Source organism: Falco biarmicus, chromosome Z, assembly GCF_023638135.1.
Source record: "Falco biarmicus isolate bFalBia1 chromosome Z, bFalBia1.pri, whole genome shotgun sequence".
Taxonomy (NCBI): Eukaryota; Metazoa; Chordata; class Aves; order Falconiformes; family Falconidae; genus Falco; species Falco biarmicus.
The window spans coordinates 21,207,839-21,222,435 of NC_079311.1; the positions used below are offsets into that span (position 1 = coordinate 21,207,839).

At 47.8% G+C, this 14,597-nt stretch overlaps 1 protein-coding gene across 1 annotated transcript in view; it reads left to right on the plus strand.

Moving 5' to 3' along the window:
* The first annotated feature begins 329 nt into the window (after nucleotides 1–329).
* The window catches only part of PRDM6 (PR/SET domain 6), a 78,904-nt gene continuing 64,636 nt past the window's right edge, over nucleotides 330–14,597 (plus strand). The window contains exons 1-2 of the mRNA XM_056325051.1: nucleotides 330–855; nucleotides 10,097–10,404. Of these exons, the coding sequence (XP_056181026.1) occupies nucleotides 330–855; nucleotides 10,097–10,404 (834 nt within the window). The remainder of the gene's footprint in view (nucleotides 856–10,096; nucleotides 10,405–14,597) is intronic.

Here is a 14,597-nt window from a genome sequence, read left to right on the forward strand (position 1 = left end):
CTGTGCGGCCGCCGGGCTTCGGGGCTGCCCGCCGCCGCTCCTGCCCGGGCCGCGCCGCGGGGGGCGGCGGGGGAAGCCTCGTCGGCCCGGCCGGCGCTTTTCTCGCGTGTCCGCCGTGGGTCTCCGAGGCTTTTCTGCAGCCGAGCCTGGCACGGGCGGGTAAGCGGGGCGAGGATGGCCCCGCCGCCCCCCCCGGGCAGCCGGCGCGGGAACCCCACGCTTGGGCCGGCGTGACCGAGCGTGTAGAGCGCAGCGGGGTCGGGGCGGCCCGGCCGGGGCGGGGGTCTCACGTCTGCTGTCCCCTTCCTTTCCGATCCACAGGCAGCGCGATGCTGAAGCCCGGCGACCCCGGCGGATCCGCGTTCCTGAAGGTGGATCCAGCCTATCTGCAGCACTGGCAGCAGCTTTTCCCGCAGAGCAGCCAGCTGAAGAGCAGCGGGGCCCTCGCCCAGCTCCAGCCGCCCGAGAGAGCCGAGCCTCCGGCTGACAGCCTCCGCCAGCGCCCGGCCTCCCTCTCCTCCGCCTCCTCCTCCTCTTCCTCCTCCACTCCGTCTTCCACCTCCACCTCCTCCTGCGTCGCCGCGGCGGCCGCTTCCCTGGCCGGCTTGACCTCCCTGCCTGTGACCCAGCTCCCGGTCTTCGGGCCGCTGCAGAGCTCCGAGCCCTCGGCCGGGGGAGCGCCCGCTCCCCTGCAGGGCAAGGACTTGTGCGGGGCCGGCAGCGGCGGCAGCAAATGCAGCGAGCGTGCTGCCGCCCGGTTCCGGTGCACGGCCGAGGAGCTGGACTACTACCTGTACGGGCAGCAGCGCATGGAGATCATCCCCTTGAATCAGCACACCAATGACCCCAACAACCGTACGTATCGTGCCCCTTCTCGTAATCCCCGACTCCTGTCCTCCGCCTGTCCCCGCGCTGGGCCGGCCTGGGGACACTCCGACCCGGGGGACCGCGGTCAGTGCCTGCACCGCTCCCTCGGTGAGCAGCATCCTCCGCCCTGCCCTGCCTTGCCTTCAGGTGCTTTTGCGTTGTTCCCAGTGCTTTCGGGAGGCGGGCGGTAACCCCTTGGGAACAGCTTTTCTTGTCTGAGACCCAGGCCCTTCCTTGGAAGGCACACTTCACCGGGAAGGATGCTGGGTTTGGGGTAAGGGTGGGATTCCTCTCGGAGGGCTGCTTAGGAAAATGAATTCGGAAATGGTTCAGAGCAACTTGCTATAGAGCTGGTCCTTTCTCGCATTGCTTGTCTCACTCCGCTCCTGCCTGAAAAGCCCGGGCTTCGCTGAATACCCAGAAATCAATTATGCCTCCGAAGTGGGCAGGGTAAAAGTTACAGTTTTCATCAGATGGACTAGGGCAAAGTTTTCCTCCCTCTTACCTCGGAGTACCGTTTTCTTTTCGGACCTCGTTAACACATCGCTGGTTTTAGTTTCCACCCGTACGGAAAAGTGTGACTGATCATGTAAATAAGAAAAGCTGGTTTTCTAGATGAAAAAGGTCATCTGCCTGTGTGTCAGAATTAATTTAGGACTTGGTGGTTAGGAAACATTTAATGCTGTTGTTGCCAATTGCAGGGTTGTTGGTTGTTTTGTTTTGGGTTTTTTTTGGGGGGGTGGGGGCGCCCCTATTATTAAACATCTGTATCGACTAGAGATTCGTGATTTTAGAAACTGATTCTGCCTGTCTTTTGTTCTCATGTTTGTCGATACTACGGCACCGAGGAAATTCACGGGGTAAAAATAACTAGATGAACTAAATTAATTAATCAGATTTGTTACTAACATTCAGAGGACACGGATCTGTCCTTGTTAAAAGACTGGAACAAGGCTTCACCATGTACAGTTTTTTCCATTGGTTCAAACACCCTCTCTTGCCCTAAGGTTTCTTAGGATTTTTACATTTTTGTTGTCCTTCCCCCCCAAAATGTCTGTTTAAGGAAGGCTGTTGAACAGATAAGCAATACCCCAAACTAGCACATGGCCAAGCAAAACGTGGATTCGTTTAATTTAATTTCAGATGTGGAGTTTGTTTTGAAAGTTTCCATGAAAGTCTGTTGTGTATTAATTAAATTGTGTGGATGCTAGCATAGTCTTAATCATTGTGCGTACATCTCAAAAGAGCAAGCGGAAAGTTGCTTCTGAGTTTGGTGTGTATTTTTCCTCCCTTCTTAACATTGCAAATCTTTCTATATCGGATACCGACTTTATTTTGAGTGACTTCCTCATGCTTAGTTTTACCCTGTAGTGAAACGTGTCATTGTATTTTCTATTCTCGGGTGCAGAAAATGTGATCTCATAAATTAGATACACTTAACGGAATCTGAAATGCACTTTTAATCCCTTTCAGACAATACATGTTTTACTTCTCGGAGCAGCTCTGTAAATCTGAAAGATAAAGGTTTCAAAAAGAGATAGGAAGATAAAAAAGCGATTGGGGGGGGGGGGGGGGGGGGAGCTTTTTTAAGGAGTGAGTGGAATAATGGCACTCCGCAGAGTTGCAGGCGATAATTTCTTCCCAACTGCGATATTGAAGGTGGATTCGAGACAGCAAACGGGTCGATTCCAGAAAGGACCCTTGTGAGTCGCGTCCGGCCGGGACGGGGCAGCGCTCGCCGTCTGAAGGACGGGGCAGGGTGCTGCCAGCACGGCCTCTCCCTGTTTTTTCTGCAGCGGGTTGTAAAAAGTCTTGTCATTGAACTTACTTAAAGGGCGACTTTCGCTCCAGCGGTTATTAGTTGTCTCTGAGCAAAACTTCTGACCCGAGTGTTTCGACGTTCTCTGGGACCAGGTGCGCTTGCTTTGGGCAACTGGTTCTTAAAAATAACGGGGAGGATAGGGGGAGAAGAGAGAGCGGTGAGGGGCGAGTACGGGAACTGCAGTCCGTGCCGTGCCACGCACGCCGTTCACCCGCACGACCGGAGGCGCCGCGAAGCAGCTGCGGGGCACCGGCCCGGCCCCCCCGCGGCTCCCCAGTGCCGCGGGGGTCATGCAAGGGGTCCCTAAGCAGGCGGGCTTCTCGGTCGCTTGGACTCCGTCCCTCGCTCCCCGTGCGGCACCCGAGGTGCCCGTTTGAGGGAAAGGAGGTCGGGGCTTGTGGGTGAGCTGAGAAGCGATCGACTTTAGCTGGAGTTAAGACTTGCTCGCCGCGCTGTCCGGCTCCGGACAGCCCCACCGGAGCCCCGCGGCTGACAAACGGGCGCCCTGAGGGCTGGGGGCTCCCCAGCTCGGCGCAGGCACCCAGCGGCAGGGACCGATACCCTCCGCCTCGGCCCTGCCCCGCTGCAGCCTGCGGATGTGCAGCTAGCAGGCCCCACGGCCGCCCCGCCAGGTTTAATCCTACATGTGCCTCCTTCGCCGGCCAGGCGAGTGCCCCTTTCCCCTTCTTTCCCGAACTCCCCCCGCCCCCGAGCATCCCCTTCTTCTCCGGGGCAAGGCGCGCCAGCCCCGCCGCCGCGGCCGCCGCGGCGGGACCCACCCGCCGGGCTCAGCCGCTCGGGAGAGGCGCCTGCGAGCTTGGCCGCCGCCTGCGGCCTCTCCACGGCGGCCGCCCCCGCGCCGCGGGGCAGGGGACAGCGGGGCAGCAGGGCAGGGGGCAGCGGGGCAGGGGACAACGGTGCAGCGGGGCAGGGGGCAGCGGGCAAGGGGCAGCGGGCGGGCGGGGGCGGCCCGAGAGGCGGTGGCGTTGCCCCCGCACCGGGGCGGCCCGAGGGGCGGCGGCGCTGCCGCCCGCCCGCTGCCCGCCAGCCCCGGCTCCTCAGCCCCGGCCCGGCGCCGGGCGGCCGCCGTGGGAAGATGGATGGGCGGCGGTTTCCTCATAGACACACGCCCTGATCACCAAATATCAATGAGTGTGGCACGGCCCTGGGCGAGGGCGGGGGGGCCGGGCCCGCCGCGGAGCTGTGGGTGAAGCATCTGTGTGTGATCGTTGTAAATTGCAAGGGGTTTAGTTAGGGGGGCGGGGGGCGACCCGAGCAAAACCCGACTAACCAAGAAACAAAACACTAATTAAGGCCCTGCAGTCCTTGCTCCCGGGGAAGTGAAGGGTATTACGTTAAAGCCCTGATAATGTGGCAGGCGGCTGGGGACCGTTTTCTTCGCGGCTCTGCCTCGGGGAGGGTGAGGGCACGGCTGGGCGCTGGGGGAGGGGCGCTGGCGCGGCAGGAGGAGGTCTAGGGGGTGCGGGGTCGGCGGGCTCCGTGCAGGCTCGTCCCTCGCTGCTGGGGGAGGCTGTCGCAATGAGAAGCCTGCGACTCCTCTACCTTCACCCAGAAAGCGCCAACCTGCCACTGTAATAAATGTGCTGTGTAAAACTAAAGTGTCACGGAAGCAGGCAGTTTGCACTCCTCTTCCCATTCAGTTTACGGGGAGACAGTGTATATATAACGTGCCGTGAAGTGGATCGGTGTGTGCGATACTTGGATCTTTTTTTTTTTCTCTCCAGACTGCTGGTAACCTGTATGATTTAGCTATTTTACATCATTAGTTACCCAGCATCCTTAAACATAGCAGATAGCCATACATTAGATTGAGGTTAGAGAAGGTGGTGACTGTTTATTTAGGGTGATAAAATGGTCCATCAGCAGTAATCTCCATCGATATGTGCCACCAGGAGATGAAGGATGAGGGGACAAGCCACAATTAATTGCCCTATAGTTTTGTAGGAGAGAGTGGAGCCGGTGCGGACTGAACTTCGATCTCCTCTCCCAGAGCCTATTCATCATCTCTACATTGTATATGGGGGTCTCTCAGGGGCAGGGGGTGGCAAGGTTTATCTACACACAATATTCTACCCTTCTCATACCTGACACGGAAATTTAATTCATTCATACTTTCAATCGAAGGCAGGGAAAATCAAGCCCACCTCCCTCCACCCGCTCGCAAACGCAGACCGCTGGCGGGACGGCCGCCCCCCGCCGGTTGCCCCGCCGGGCTCCGCCCGCCGCCCGCTGCGGGGAGCACCGCGGGGACCGGGCACCCGGCGGCGGCGCTTGCGGCACTGCGGGAGCACCGCGGGGCGCGGCGGAGCCCCGCTCCCCCTGCCCTGCTCCCCATGACCCCGCTCCGCCCGGCGCTGGAAGCCCGGTGTGTGTGTGTGTGGGGGGGGGGACGGACAGCGTCCGGGAAGGGTCGGGCAGGGCCGGGCGGGGGCCGGGACTCGGTGCCGTCCGTGTGTCGCTCCGCACCCCCATGCCGCGCCCCGGCCCCCGGGGCAGCGGGCTAGGCTCGGCCCCGCTCTCCGCAGCCAGCGTTTAGAACAAATAAACGAATAAATAAAAGGAACCCGAGGGGGAAAGTGCACCCGCGTCCCGTCCCCCCGACAGCCTGCCCCAAGCCAGGCAGCCCGCGAGGAGCCGCCATTCACTTTCTCAAAAAGGAAGCTGACGCCAGCTCGTCGGTGGGGAAACTGAGGCACGAAGAACCCGTGATCCCTGAGAAAGCTCCAGCCCTCAGGAGAGGAAAGGGTTCTGCCTGGCTCGGCCCACCCTCCCTCTTAGCTGCGCACCCAGGCCCAGGACGAGGGACCAGCTGCAGTGATTTATGCTGGCAAGTGAGTAATTCCGTGTGAAATGATGGCCACTTACACCGGATACCTGCGTGCTCGCGGTGAATTATGAAGCCGGGGGTCAGAGGCCACCCTTCTTTAATACCAGCAAACTGCAGGTATCCAGTATAACTGCACCTTTGAAGCACATTATTGCTGAGACAAAAATGTACTTCTTTCATTTATTGTTACAGCTGGTTTGCTGGTTAAAACACGATGTTGGACCCTACCTTTCACTGACAAAAGTTTTGTCCTCTCAGATTTCCTTTAAAATATGCAGTAGTAGTGCTATTTAGGTTGGAGAGTGTTTAGAATTATAATTTGGGAGCAATGATACGTCCTTTCCCTTTTGCTTAGGTTTAGTTCTTTTAAGTGTATTCACATGGAACTACAGTACTGGCATCACACTGTGTTCATTTTTATGGAGGCAAATAAATGATAACATATTGCACTCCTCCCAAAAGAACCACACCAAACAGTTCCACTAGGAGAGCCTTTAATTTTTTTTTCTTGCTTCTTCCTTGCCTTAATCCTCCCATCTATAGAGCATGAAGGTATAAAGCGAGAAACTGACCTCGTTCCAAGGAGCCTGGCTGCATCTGGGCCTGCGATGGAGCATTGCCACTGACCTTACCTTCTACATCTTCTAATTTCATCAGGAGACACTGTGCTCTGGCTGCAGTACTCCTTGCTTTTTCCATTTGCAGCAAATCCCTCAATTTTCTCACATTTCTTGGTTCTTCTTGTCTTGATTTGGGGCTGGACTGGTGCTGTTAACAGCCAGTGGAAGTATTCATTTCAGTGGTCCTTGGAGGAGGCTTGTACTCACACCACTGTTCTCTGAGGCTGAAACAGGAGGAAGGGCACAGTACATCTCTTCTTGTTGCCTTGTGTGGCAGTGCTCTGGCTAGCTCACCCTTGTCCCACTATGTCCCTTTTACATGAACTTCCCACACTCATGTGGGTCTTAATGGTTGCCATCCAATTTTGAGACTCTAGTGATACCAGTGGACCACAGCAGTCTCCCTCTCAAAGCAAGCCCTGTCTTTTCCATCTGTTATTAAGCAAGTTGGTGCGCTGTATCACATTCTGCTTTGCAGTATCCGTGAAGATGATGCTGTTGATCCTTTCTTGTGAGGCACAGTAGCATGCAAGTCTTGAAATACTCCCTTCTCCCCCTATCTAATATTAAGGACTTCCTTCCCTTTTCCTCCAAGGCAGAGGAATACCCTGCTTACAGTGACAATCTTTAAATGTGTAACATTATTGAAAGTGTACTTGGGTCAAAGCCTTCCATGTATCGTTACACAAAAGTTAGTCACAGAAGAAGAAAAGATGCATAGTAACATTTTACTCAAGGCATGGTAAACTACACCTAGTAGGGCTTCCACTCCTTATAACATTTATGAGGAATTTAAAGAATTTGTTCATACCATTGCATAAAAACTAAAGATAGATGTATAAAGCATAGAACTAAGAAGAATTTCAGTACTGCTTAGTATTAAAGATAGACTTCTTCCCTCTCATCAACAAGCCATAAGCCAAAACAGTTTCAGAAGATGTCCCATTTTCCAAATTTTCAGCTTTGGCAGGACAAAGGGAAAGGAACACAGCAGGAGATCAGATACTGCTGCTGCCAAGCATTAAGACATTACCAGTACTTTTGGATAGTGGAAAATAAATATCACCACGTGTGACTTTCTGTAAGGGTAAATGACAGTGACACAGGGTGCGTTTATATTCCTTGTAAATTTCTTTTATTTCTTTTCCTTGAAAAGGTAGAAATAAAATGTTTTATCCACAGTTATGCACACATATTGTCAGGACGAAGCAAAGAAATCCTTGTTCTAGGGTGGGTACTGAAAGTTGTGTGCATAAAACATTATGCATATCTGGTGGCAGGATGCAGGAAATTGACACTGAAATCGCCTGAGTGGAGTCAGGAAGATGCCTTAGCATGTTTAATGTAAGTTGCTACAGAGACACCGTGTCTCCAAGAAAGCTGTTAATAATCAGGTAGTTGTGAGGAGAGTTATGCATCTAGAACATGGCCAAACAGTGCAAACAGGTCAGATTCGAGGGCCTGCCCTGAGTGCTAATTGACATCACGGTTAGACATCCTCTCTTTAAGCCCTCAGTTTTCCTGTCAGATGTTTTCTTTCTAACTTGCATGGTAAGGTGCCAGATTGGTTTAAAGTGTACACACATGCCAACCTGTTTGGGCTTGATTTTTTTCTTTTTTCCTATTTGAGATCCCTTTCCTGTATGATCTCCAATGCCAGACTCCAGTACAGCCCCGAGATCTTTGGATATGCCAAAAACACAGGGTTTCTTGATGACTGGTTTTGAAGAGGAAAGAAAAGATGTGGTGATGCCTCACTTTCCAAACTAGCTGTGGAAATAAAAACAACAAAAAAACCCCAAACCCTGGCCTGTACTTGCTGCCTTTTATTCATCATGCCTGGGAATGACTGTAGGAATATCTGCTGCATAATAATCTTTTCTCAGGACTAGCCAGAAAGCTTTTCCCTGGGGTCTTGCAAATCTCATCTTCCAGCCACCTCTAATTGACGTGGCTGAGCGAGCAAAACCCCTCTGCAGTTGTGGCTTAACCCAACGAAAGAGTCATTTTGCGACAGGGATTGTATTGTTAGGGAAAGGCTTTAACCCTCCAGCCAGAAGGCTTCTCCGCGTGCCGCCCACACCCCCCCCCACCCCCCACCCCCCCCATAAGCACGGTACCCACTAGGGGTCTTTGTCTTGCAGCTGTTCTGGTGTGCTGTGGTGCCGGCAAGGGCTCTTCCCTCCTACCTGCCAGCCCTTACGCTGTGTGACATGTTAGGGATGGTATGGGGTGAGTTTCATACCCAGGCTGCCTTCTGCAGGGGCACCCATCAGCGTAATGTGCAACTCCAAGCTTCCTTTCTTGCTTTTTGCTAAGATCTGTAATCGATGTTACGGGTAAAGAACATGAACAGCTGAGCAGCAAGTTGGGACACATGTATTTCCTGAAAGACTTGAAGGTGTAACAATTTCAAGGGAAATTAGCTTCCACATGTAACTGTCAAATATTTTCATACTGCTGAATGCATAATTTTTGTATGGTACACTTCAAAACAGGATGGCAGGAAACAGTGCTTAGAAAGTGTGTCTAAAACTGGGGAATGAGAATAGAGGCCATATTTTGAAAATGCAGCTTTTATTATCCTTTAGCAGCTTTTACTGAATAGAGAGGAAGGTTTTCCTTTGAAGACCCTGCAGGAAAGAGGCCTACATAATACATAGTATATCCACCTCAGAAAGAAGAACAGCTGAGTCAGTCCCCCTGAGAATTGAAACTGGTTACAGGCAATCTAGCAAGTCTAAATTTGGCTTAGACCAAGGAGCAGTCCAGCTTCTATAGTGAATACTGTGCTTTATTTTTATAAGAATGGGTGCAGGTTGTATAAAATTATTAGGGGAAGATCTAGGGCTTGCTGCATGAGTACTATGGCATAGTTATTGTTTTTCCTTTGTATTTCTGGAATAAATATTTATGAGAACCTTTACTCTGCTACAAAAGTGAAATGTGCAGAAGATGGTAACCTATTTCTATAGATTTATTGTTACACTAACTCAGCATACCTCCAGAGAAATGGATTTCCTGAGCATGAAACATTTTCCTGGAAGTTGAGCATTGATGGCATGTGCAATAGCGTGCAGTGGAAACATTTAACCAAAATTTTCTTTGCTCAAAAAAGAAAAATCACAGTAGAATCTTCCCAAAATGGAGAAACATCATCTGTTATTAAAAGCAGTTAGGGAAATCAACATTTTCACAAACTGGCCTTTTTCATGGGAGCTGCTGACAAAACCAGACATGCTGGTTTTGCTCTCAGCCTCATCTACATGTACCAGGCAAAGAATATGCATTCCCATTCAGTAAAAATTTTCAGACACGTGCTGGGAATCAGTAATATTTGCTACATAATTTTAATATAAAGATTAGATTTGGCTATAAGGAAGTAAATGTCCATGCATGCTCCAATTTATCATTCATTATGCTCTGTTTTATTTATTTTGTTTTCTAAACAGACAGGCATGCACACACATGTTAATATAAAAACTAGAGCGGATGTTCAATTGAAACAAGGGTGAAATTAAGTCCTGTTCCAATTAAACTCTTGGACTGAGCTGTGGTAAGGTAAATGAGGGGGACTTCTAAAGCCTTGTGACTGTGTTTTGAAATGTCTCACCAAAACATGCTGGAATGGTCTAAATGGGTTATTTAGCCAAAAAAAAGAATCTTAAATATCCATGTTAGAGCAAATGAGTCTTGGCAGGTCTGTGAACACACCAGGCTTGCGAAATGCAGGGTTTCTGCTCAGCCTTTGTAAGGGCTTTGGTGAGATTAGGAAAACCGTCTGGAGTAGCGTGCAAAAGGACACAGTGAATGTAAGTACTGAGCTGCCATGAAATGATGGGAAAGATAGAGGGATGTGCATGACCTTGCCCATGGCAGTGATCAGGGTGGTGGCCAGCAGCACCAGATTGATAGCGTTCTTTCCTCTTGGCCCCGCAGGATGCGACATGTGTGCTGATAACCGCAACGGCGAGTGCCCCATGCACGGGCCCCTCCACTCCCTGCGCCGGCTGGTGGGCACCAGCAGTGCTGCTGCAGCTGCCCCTCCACCCGACATCCCGGAGTGGCTCCGGGACCTGCCCCGGGAAGTGTGCCTGTGCACCAGCACGGTGCCTGGCCTGGCCTACGGCATTTGTGCGGCGCAGCGGATCCAGCAGGGCACCTGGATTGGGCCCTTCCAGGGAATCCTGCTCTTGCCAGAGAAGGTCCAAGCAGGAGCCATCAGGAACACACAGCATCTCTGGGAAGTAAGTTAGCATCTTTCCTTCCTTGTCAAATTTGATTGTTTTGAAGTAGATAATGAGTGTAGTTGTATGTAGTACTGGTACCACTCACTAGCTGTCAAAAAACCCAACACAATTCAAGTAAGCTGACCATGCAGATTTGACAATGTAGCCAGTGCAAGCAAAAGCCTTGCTGCACCCGATGTGGCCAGGAAACCAGTGGTGACTCCAGAGCTCCAACTAGTTTGCATAGGAAGAGCTGATTGTTGCAGGTGCTGTAATGTAGCGTAGAAAGAGACATGACCAGAGAGGTCTGAAGGCTGCAACACCAGGTGCTCCTTACATTTTGACCTGAGTAACAAGAGCTGATGGAGCTCTCAGGTCACAGTACCGGCCGTATCACCTTAGGCTGAGTAGCACATGTGGGTTAAGATGGCATATCGCACCATCTCTGCCGCCTACAGTCCAAGAAAGCTGCTGAAACAAGTGCAGGAGCCTGTTCCACAGCCCTGCTACTTGCACAGTGAAGGTGTCAGTGCTTATTCACAATTCAGTTCAGCGCTGGTCCTGCATCGACTGTGCATTCCCCTAATGATGCTTTCAGTGCTTTTCTGTGAAAGCCACATTCAGCCCTTGAAGGTGTTCTTATTTTGTATATGTCACCGTCTTAGAGAGGGTAAGAGTGGTAACTGATATGAAAACATTCAGGCTGTGATAGTTTGGTTTATTTTGCAATGAACACTGTTGTTTGGCAGAACAGACCATGAACCCGCTATTGTATTCCTTTAGCTGTATAGGGACATCCATGGCTGTTACTGTTGATGATTCTGTAAATTTTATCCAATGAAGCACTGGACTTTTGTGCTTAGGTGTAGTTTGTAGGCAGATGCTAACGGCAGCATCTTGCAGCAAGTTAATGTAGAGAGAAAAGACAGCATATGCTTATGTTACACAGAGAGCTAATAATTAATAGGGAACATTATAATTCCTCTGTGTGTCAGTACTTATTTACAGAAACAGCCTGCAGTCTGCCTAGGCTTTTGCTATTCATTTCTCCTCTGCTTTGTGCTGGAAGGTGTAATTTCTTAGTTCTGCTTAGTCCTTTGTAGTTGCAGCTTCTGCTCACCTCAAGACTAACTGCTACGGAGTCTCAGAACAAATGTGCCCGTAAATCTGCAGGTGGTATTTAATCATCTAGACCAAATCCAAACCTTCAGAATATAAAGGGATATGCTTGCTGGTTAGAAACCTGACAAGGAGTCCGTGAAGATGCAAAGACTGTTTTTGCTGTCTTCTGTGGGCATACAGTAAAAGTGAATGGATTTTTAAAAGATACCTGGCTTGGTGTTGTGGAGCCAGCTTATGCATAGCACTTGTTCACAGAAAACCTGTGAGTGTTGTCAGCTCTTCGGGACTGCTGATTAACTCTTGTAATCCTTATGTTCTATCTTTGCATACTATCTAATAAGTGTGGCTTCTTTCTATGAGTAGGTGCTTATATTCATTTTCTATATGGAAACAAAAAGTAATTAACACATCAGGATCTTTGCCTCAAAGTATTTACCCAGAAGAGCTGTTGTGGCAAGAGGGAGATTTTCACATTAAAGGGTAAAAGATCAGTCTCAGAACACACCTAAATGTACTCAGTAAAACTGGATGACTTGCAGTCATTGGGAGTTCTGTTGCTGCCTTCAGCAGAGATGGAATTTCTCTTGTATAGCCGATACTAACAAATCTGACTTAAATCTGTTCCTACCAAAGCCCGGTGATTATAATAAGAGCATTTTGGGATATGTTATTAATCAAATATTTCTTTATGGAACACTCTATAATGATGCTGGAGGCTGTATTTTCATTGTTAAGAGGGGTTTTGTGGTTTAGACTGTACTAATTAACAGAATATATAGTTATAAAATAAGCTTGCCAGATCATCAAGTTACATAAACCACTGAAATTTAGCTAAAATAAATGGAGTTAGAGAATTTTACATTACCCTTAAATACTTACATTATTGATTTTTTTATTATGAATCACTTTTATACAAGTTAATTTCTTAATATAGAGAATAATTCTTTAAAATAGGCAAGAATTTTTTAGTCTAATTTCAGGTGAACTTAAACATTCTTTTAAAGCAATGAAAGAAGGAAAGTTGTTGAGGGTAAAGCCAAAAGCAAAGAAGAAAACGATTTTAAATAAAAATGAGAAATAGTACTGATGTATATGCCAGATTCAGACCATTGATGGGTGTCAGCTGAATTTTTGTGTCAGTTTGCTCTTTGGTTTTTAACACACATTTTCCTATTGGCTAGCAAAATGAGTGTGTATATTTTAAGGGAATTATCTTTAAAATAATTAAATTTAGGGTTTTTTGAGGGGAGGTGCTGTGGGCAGCTCATGGTCTCAGATTATTTCTGTTAGCAGCAAAAACTGTTAGCAAAGAATCACATACTCTAAGCTCTAGCTAAAAGTTTTGGCTATTCCTTATTTGTTTTTACTTTCCATTTGGTATGTTTTATCTATTAGAGAACTAATGTTCAATGAAGAAAAAGTATAGCAAAGAAAGTAGTCAGAAAGTGTATGTGATTTTATAAAGCTGGTCTATGAAAATAAATCAAAGCAATTGGAAATATGTATCTGAATAGTCTGTGTTCTTTTAGTCTGTATGGTATAGGAGTGTGGTTTCACTGTAAATCTAGAGTGTCTCATCATTATCCTCTCAAAAAGTTGTAGCTTTAGGCAATTATCTTCCACTGCTCTTTTAAAGATAGCTGCAAATACAAGCAAGTCCACAGATCCGTTATTCAGCATTAGGTCTTGGTGGACTTTACAGGGAGAACTTGTCTTTCTTAGTACCATAAATAGCATTCTGATGTTTTTTCTCTCAGCCCTGCAAAGCTGATGGATATTTATTTTCATTTACAGTTCTTTGATTCAGTGTGCACCAGAGAAATGGAAGGACTATTGCAAAGACTTTTAAGCACAGTTACTGATTTGGTGGCTTTTTAAATTCTCTTTGTTGTGGGAAACATCAGAAGCACTGCATTTGATGTATAGTTCAATGTTATGGAAATATGCTTCAGTCTGTCTGCACAAGTGTTCCCACCATGCTCTCAATGTTTGCTTTGTATGTAATTCATACAGCATAATGTACAGTGATTCAGAGTAAATTGCATACCATTCCATTACCTCACAACAGGCCTTGACACCTATGGGTGTTCATGGGAAATTATAGAGTTTGCTCGCAATCAGCCAAGATAATTTTTTATAACTTACAGAAAGAACAGCCCTTCAGAAAGCCAGAAATATTAGTCATTTTTAGTTGTAGTTCTTTTTTTTCCCCTTTGGCCCACTTCTATCCAGTCCAGGGTTTGCTTGTATTTTATAAAAATACAATAAACTCTGATTTGTTTAAAACAAAAACAGGACTGGGTGTATTAAGTAAACACTCTCTTTGGTAATACAGGCATTTATTCCAGCACTGCTTGATAGTATTTTATTTCTGACCTTTTTTTTTTTTCCTTTTTTTTTTTTTGAAGTAATGAGAACAATCCTTTTGTTATTGTAAGGAAAACAGAGACTTTCTCAGCAATTAGGTCTTACTGATGAGAATGAGATAATTTTCCCCTAATGTGTTTTGTAATAAAGAAGTGAAAAGGCACACTTGATTCCAACATATATGAAAGCATTATCTCAATTATTAATGTATCCTTACTCCCTGGAGATAAATTAATCTAGTTGCGCATGGTTTCCCCTTTCTGTTTAACATCAGAATTTAATAACAGTAGACTTAAGGAATGTATACGATATACACTTAAATTCTATTAGAATAAAATACAGAAGTTTAAAAGGTTTATACGGTTTAGTAGTCCAAGTTTTTCAGGCTCCAAACTTTAAACTGTGAATTCTGGAAACAGCTAAATCGTAAACAGTCATTTTCCCTGCAAATGCAGTTTAGATGAAAAAACTTCTACTGACAGATGTATCAAAGGATAGAAACTTACAGTTTCCTTTTCTTCATTCGCCTGATAAAGAGTTTGCTGTCTTTCTTGATTTTTTTTTTTACTCAGAGGTCAAACAGGTTTTTTTTTTCTTGGAACAGCCCAAGCATGTCAAATATATTGTTTCATTTTATTTTAACTTGACTTAAATTAAGTGTTGCTTTTCTAGAAGAAATGTTTTTTCATATGTTAGTCTTTTTACAGGGATGAGCAAACTAT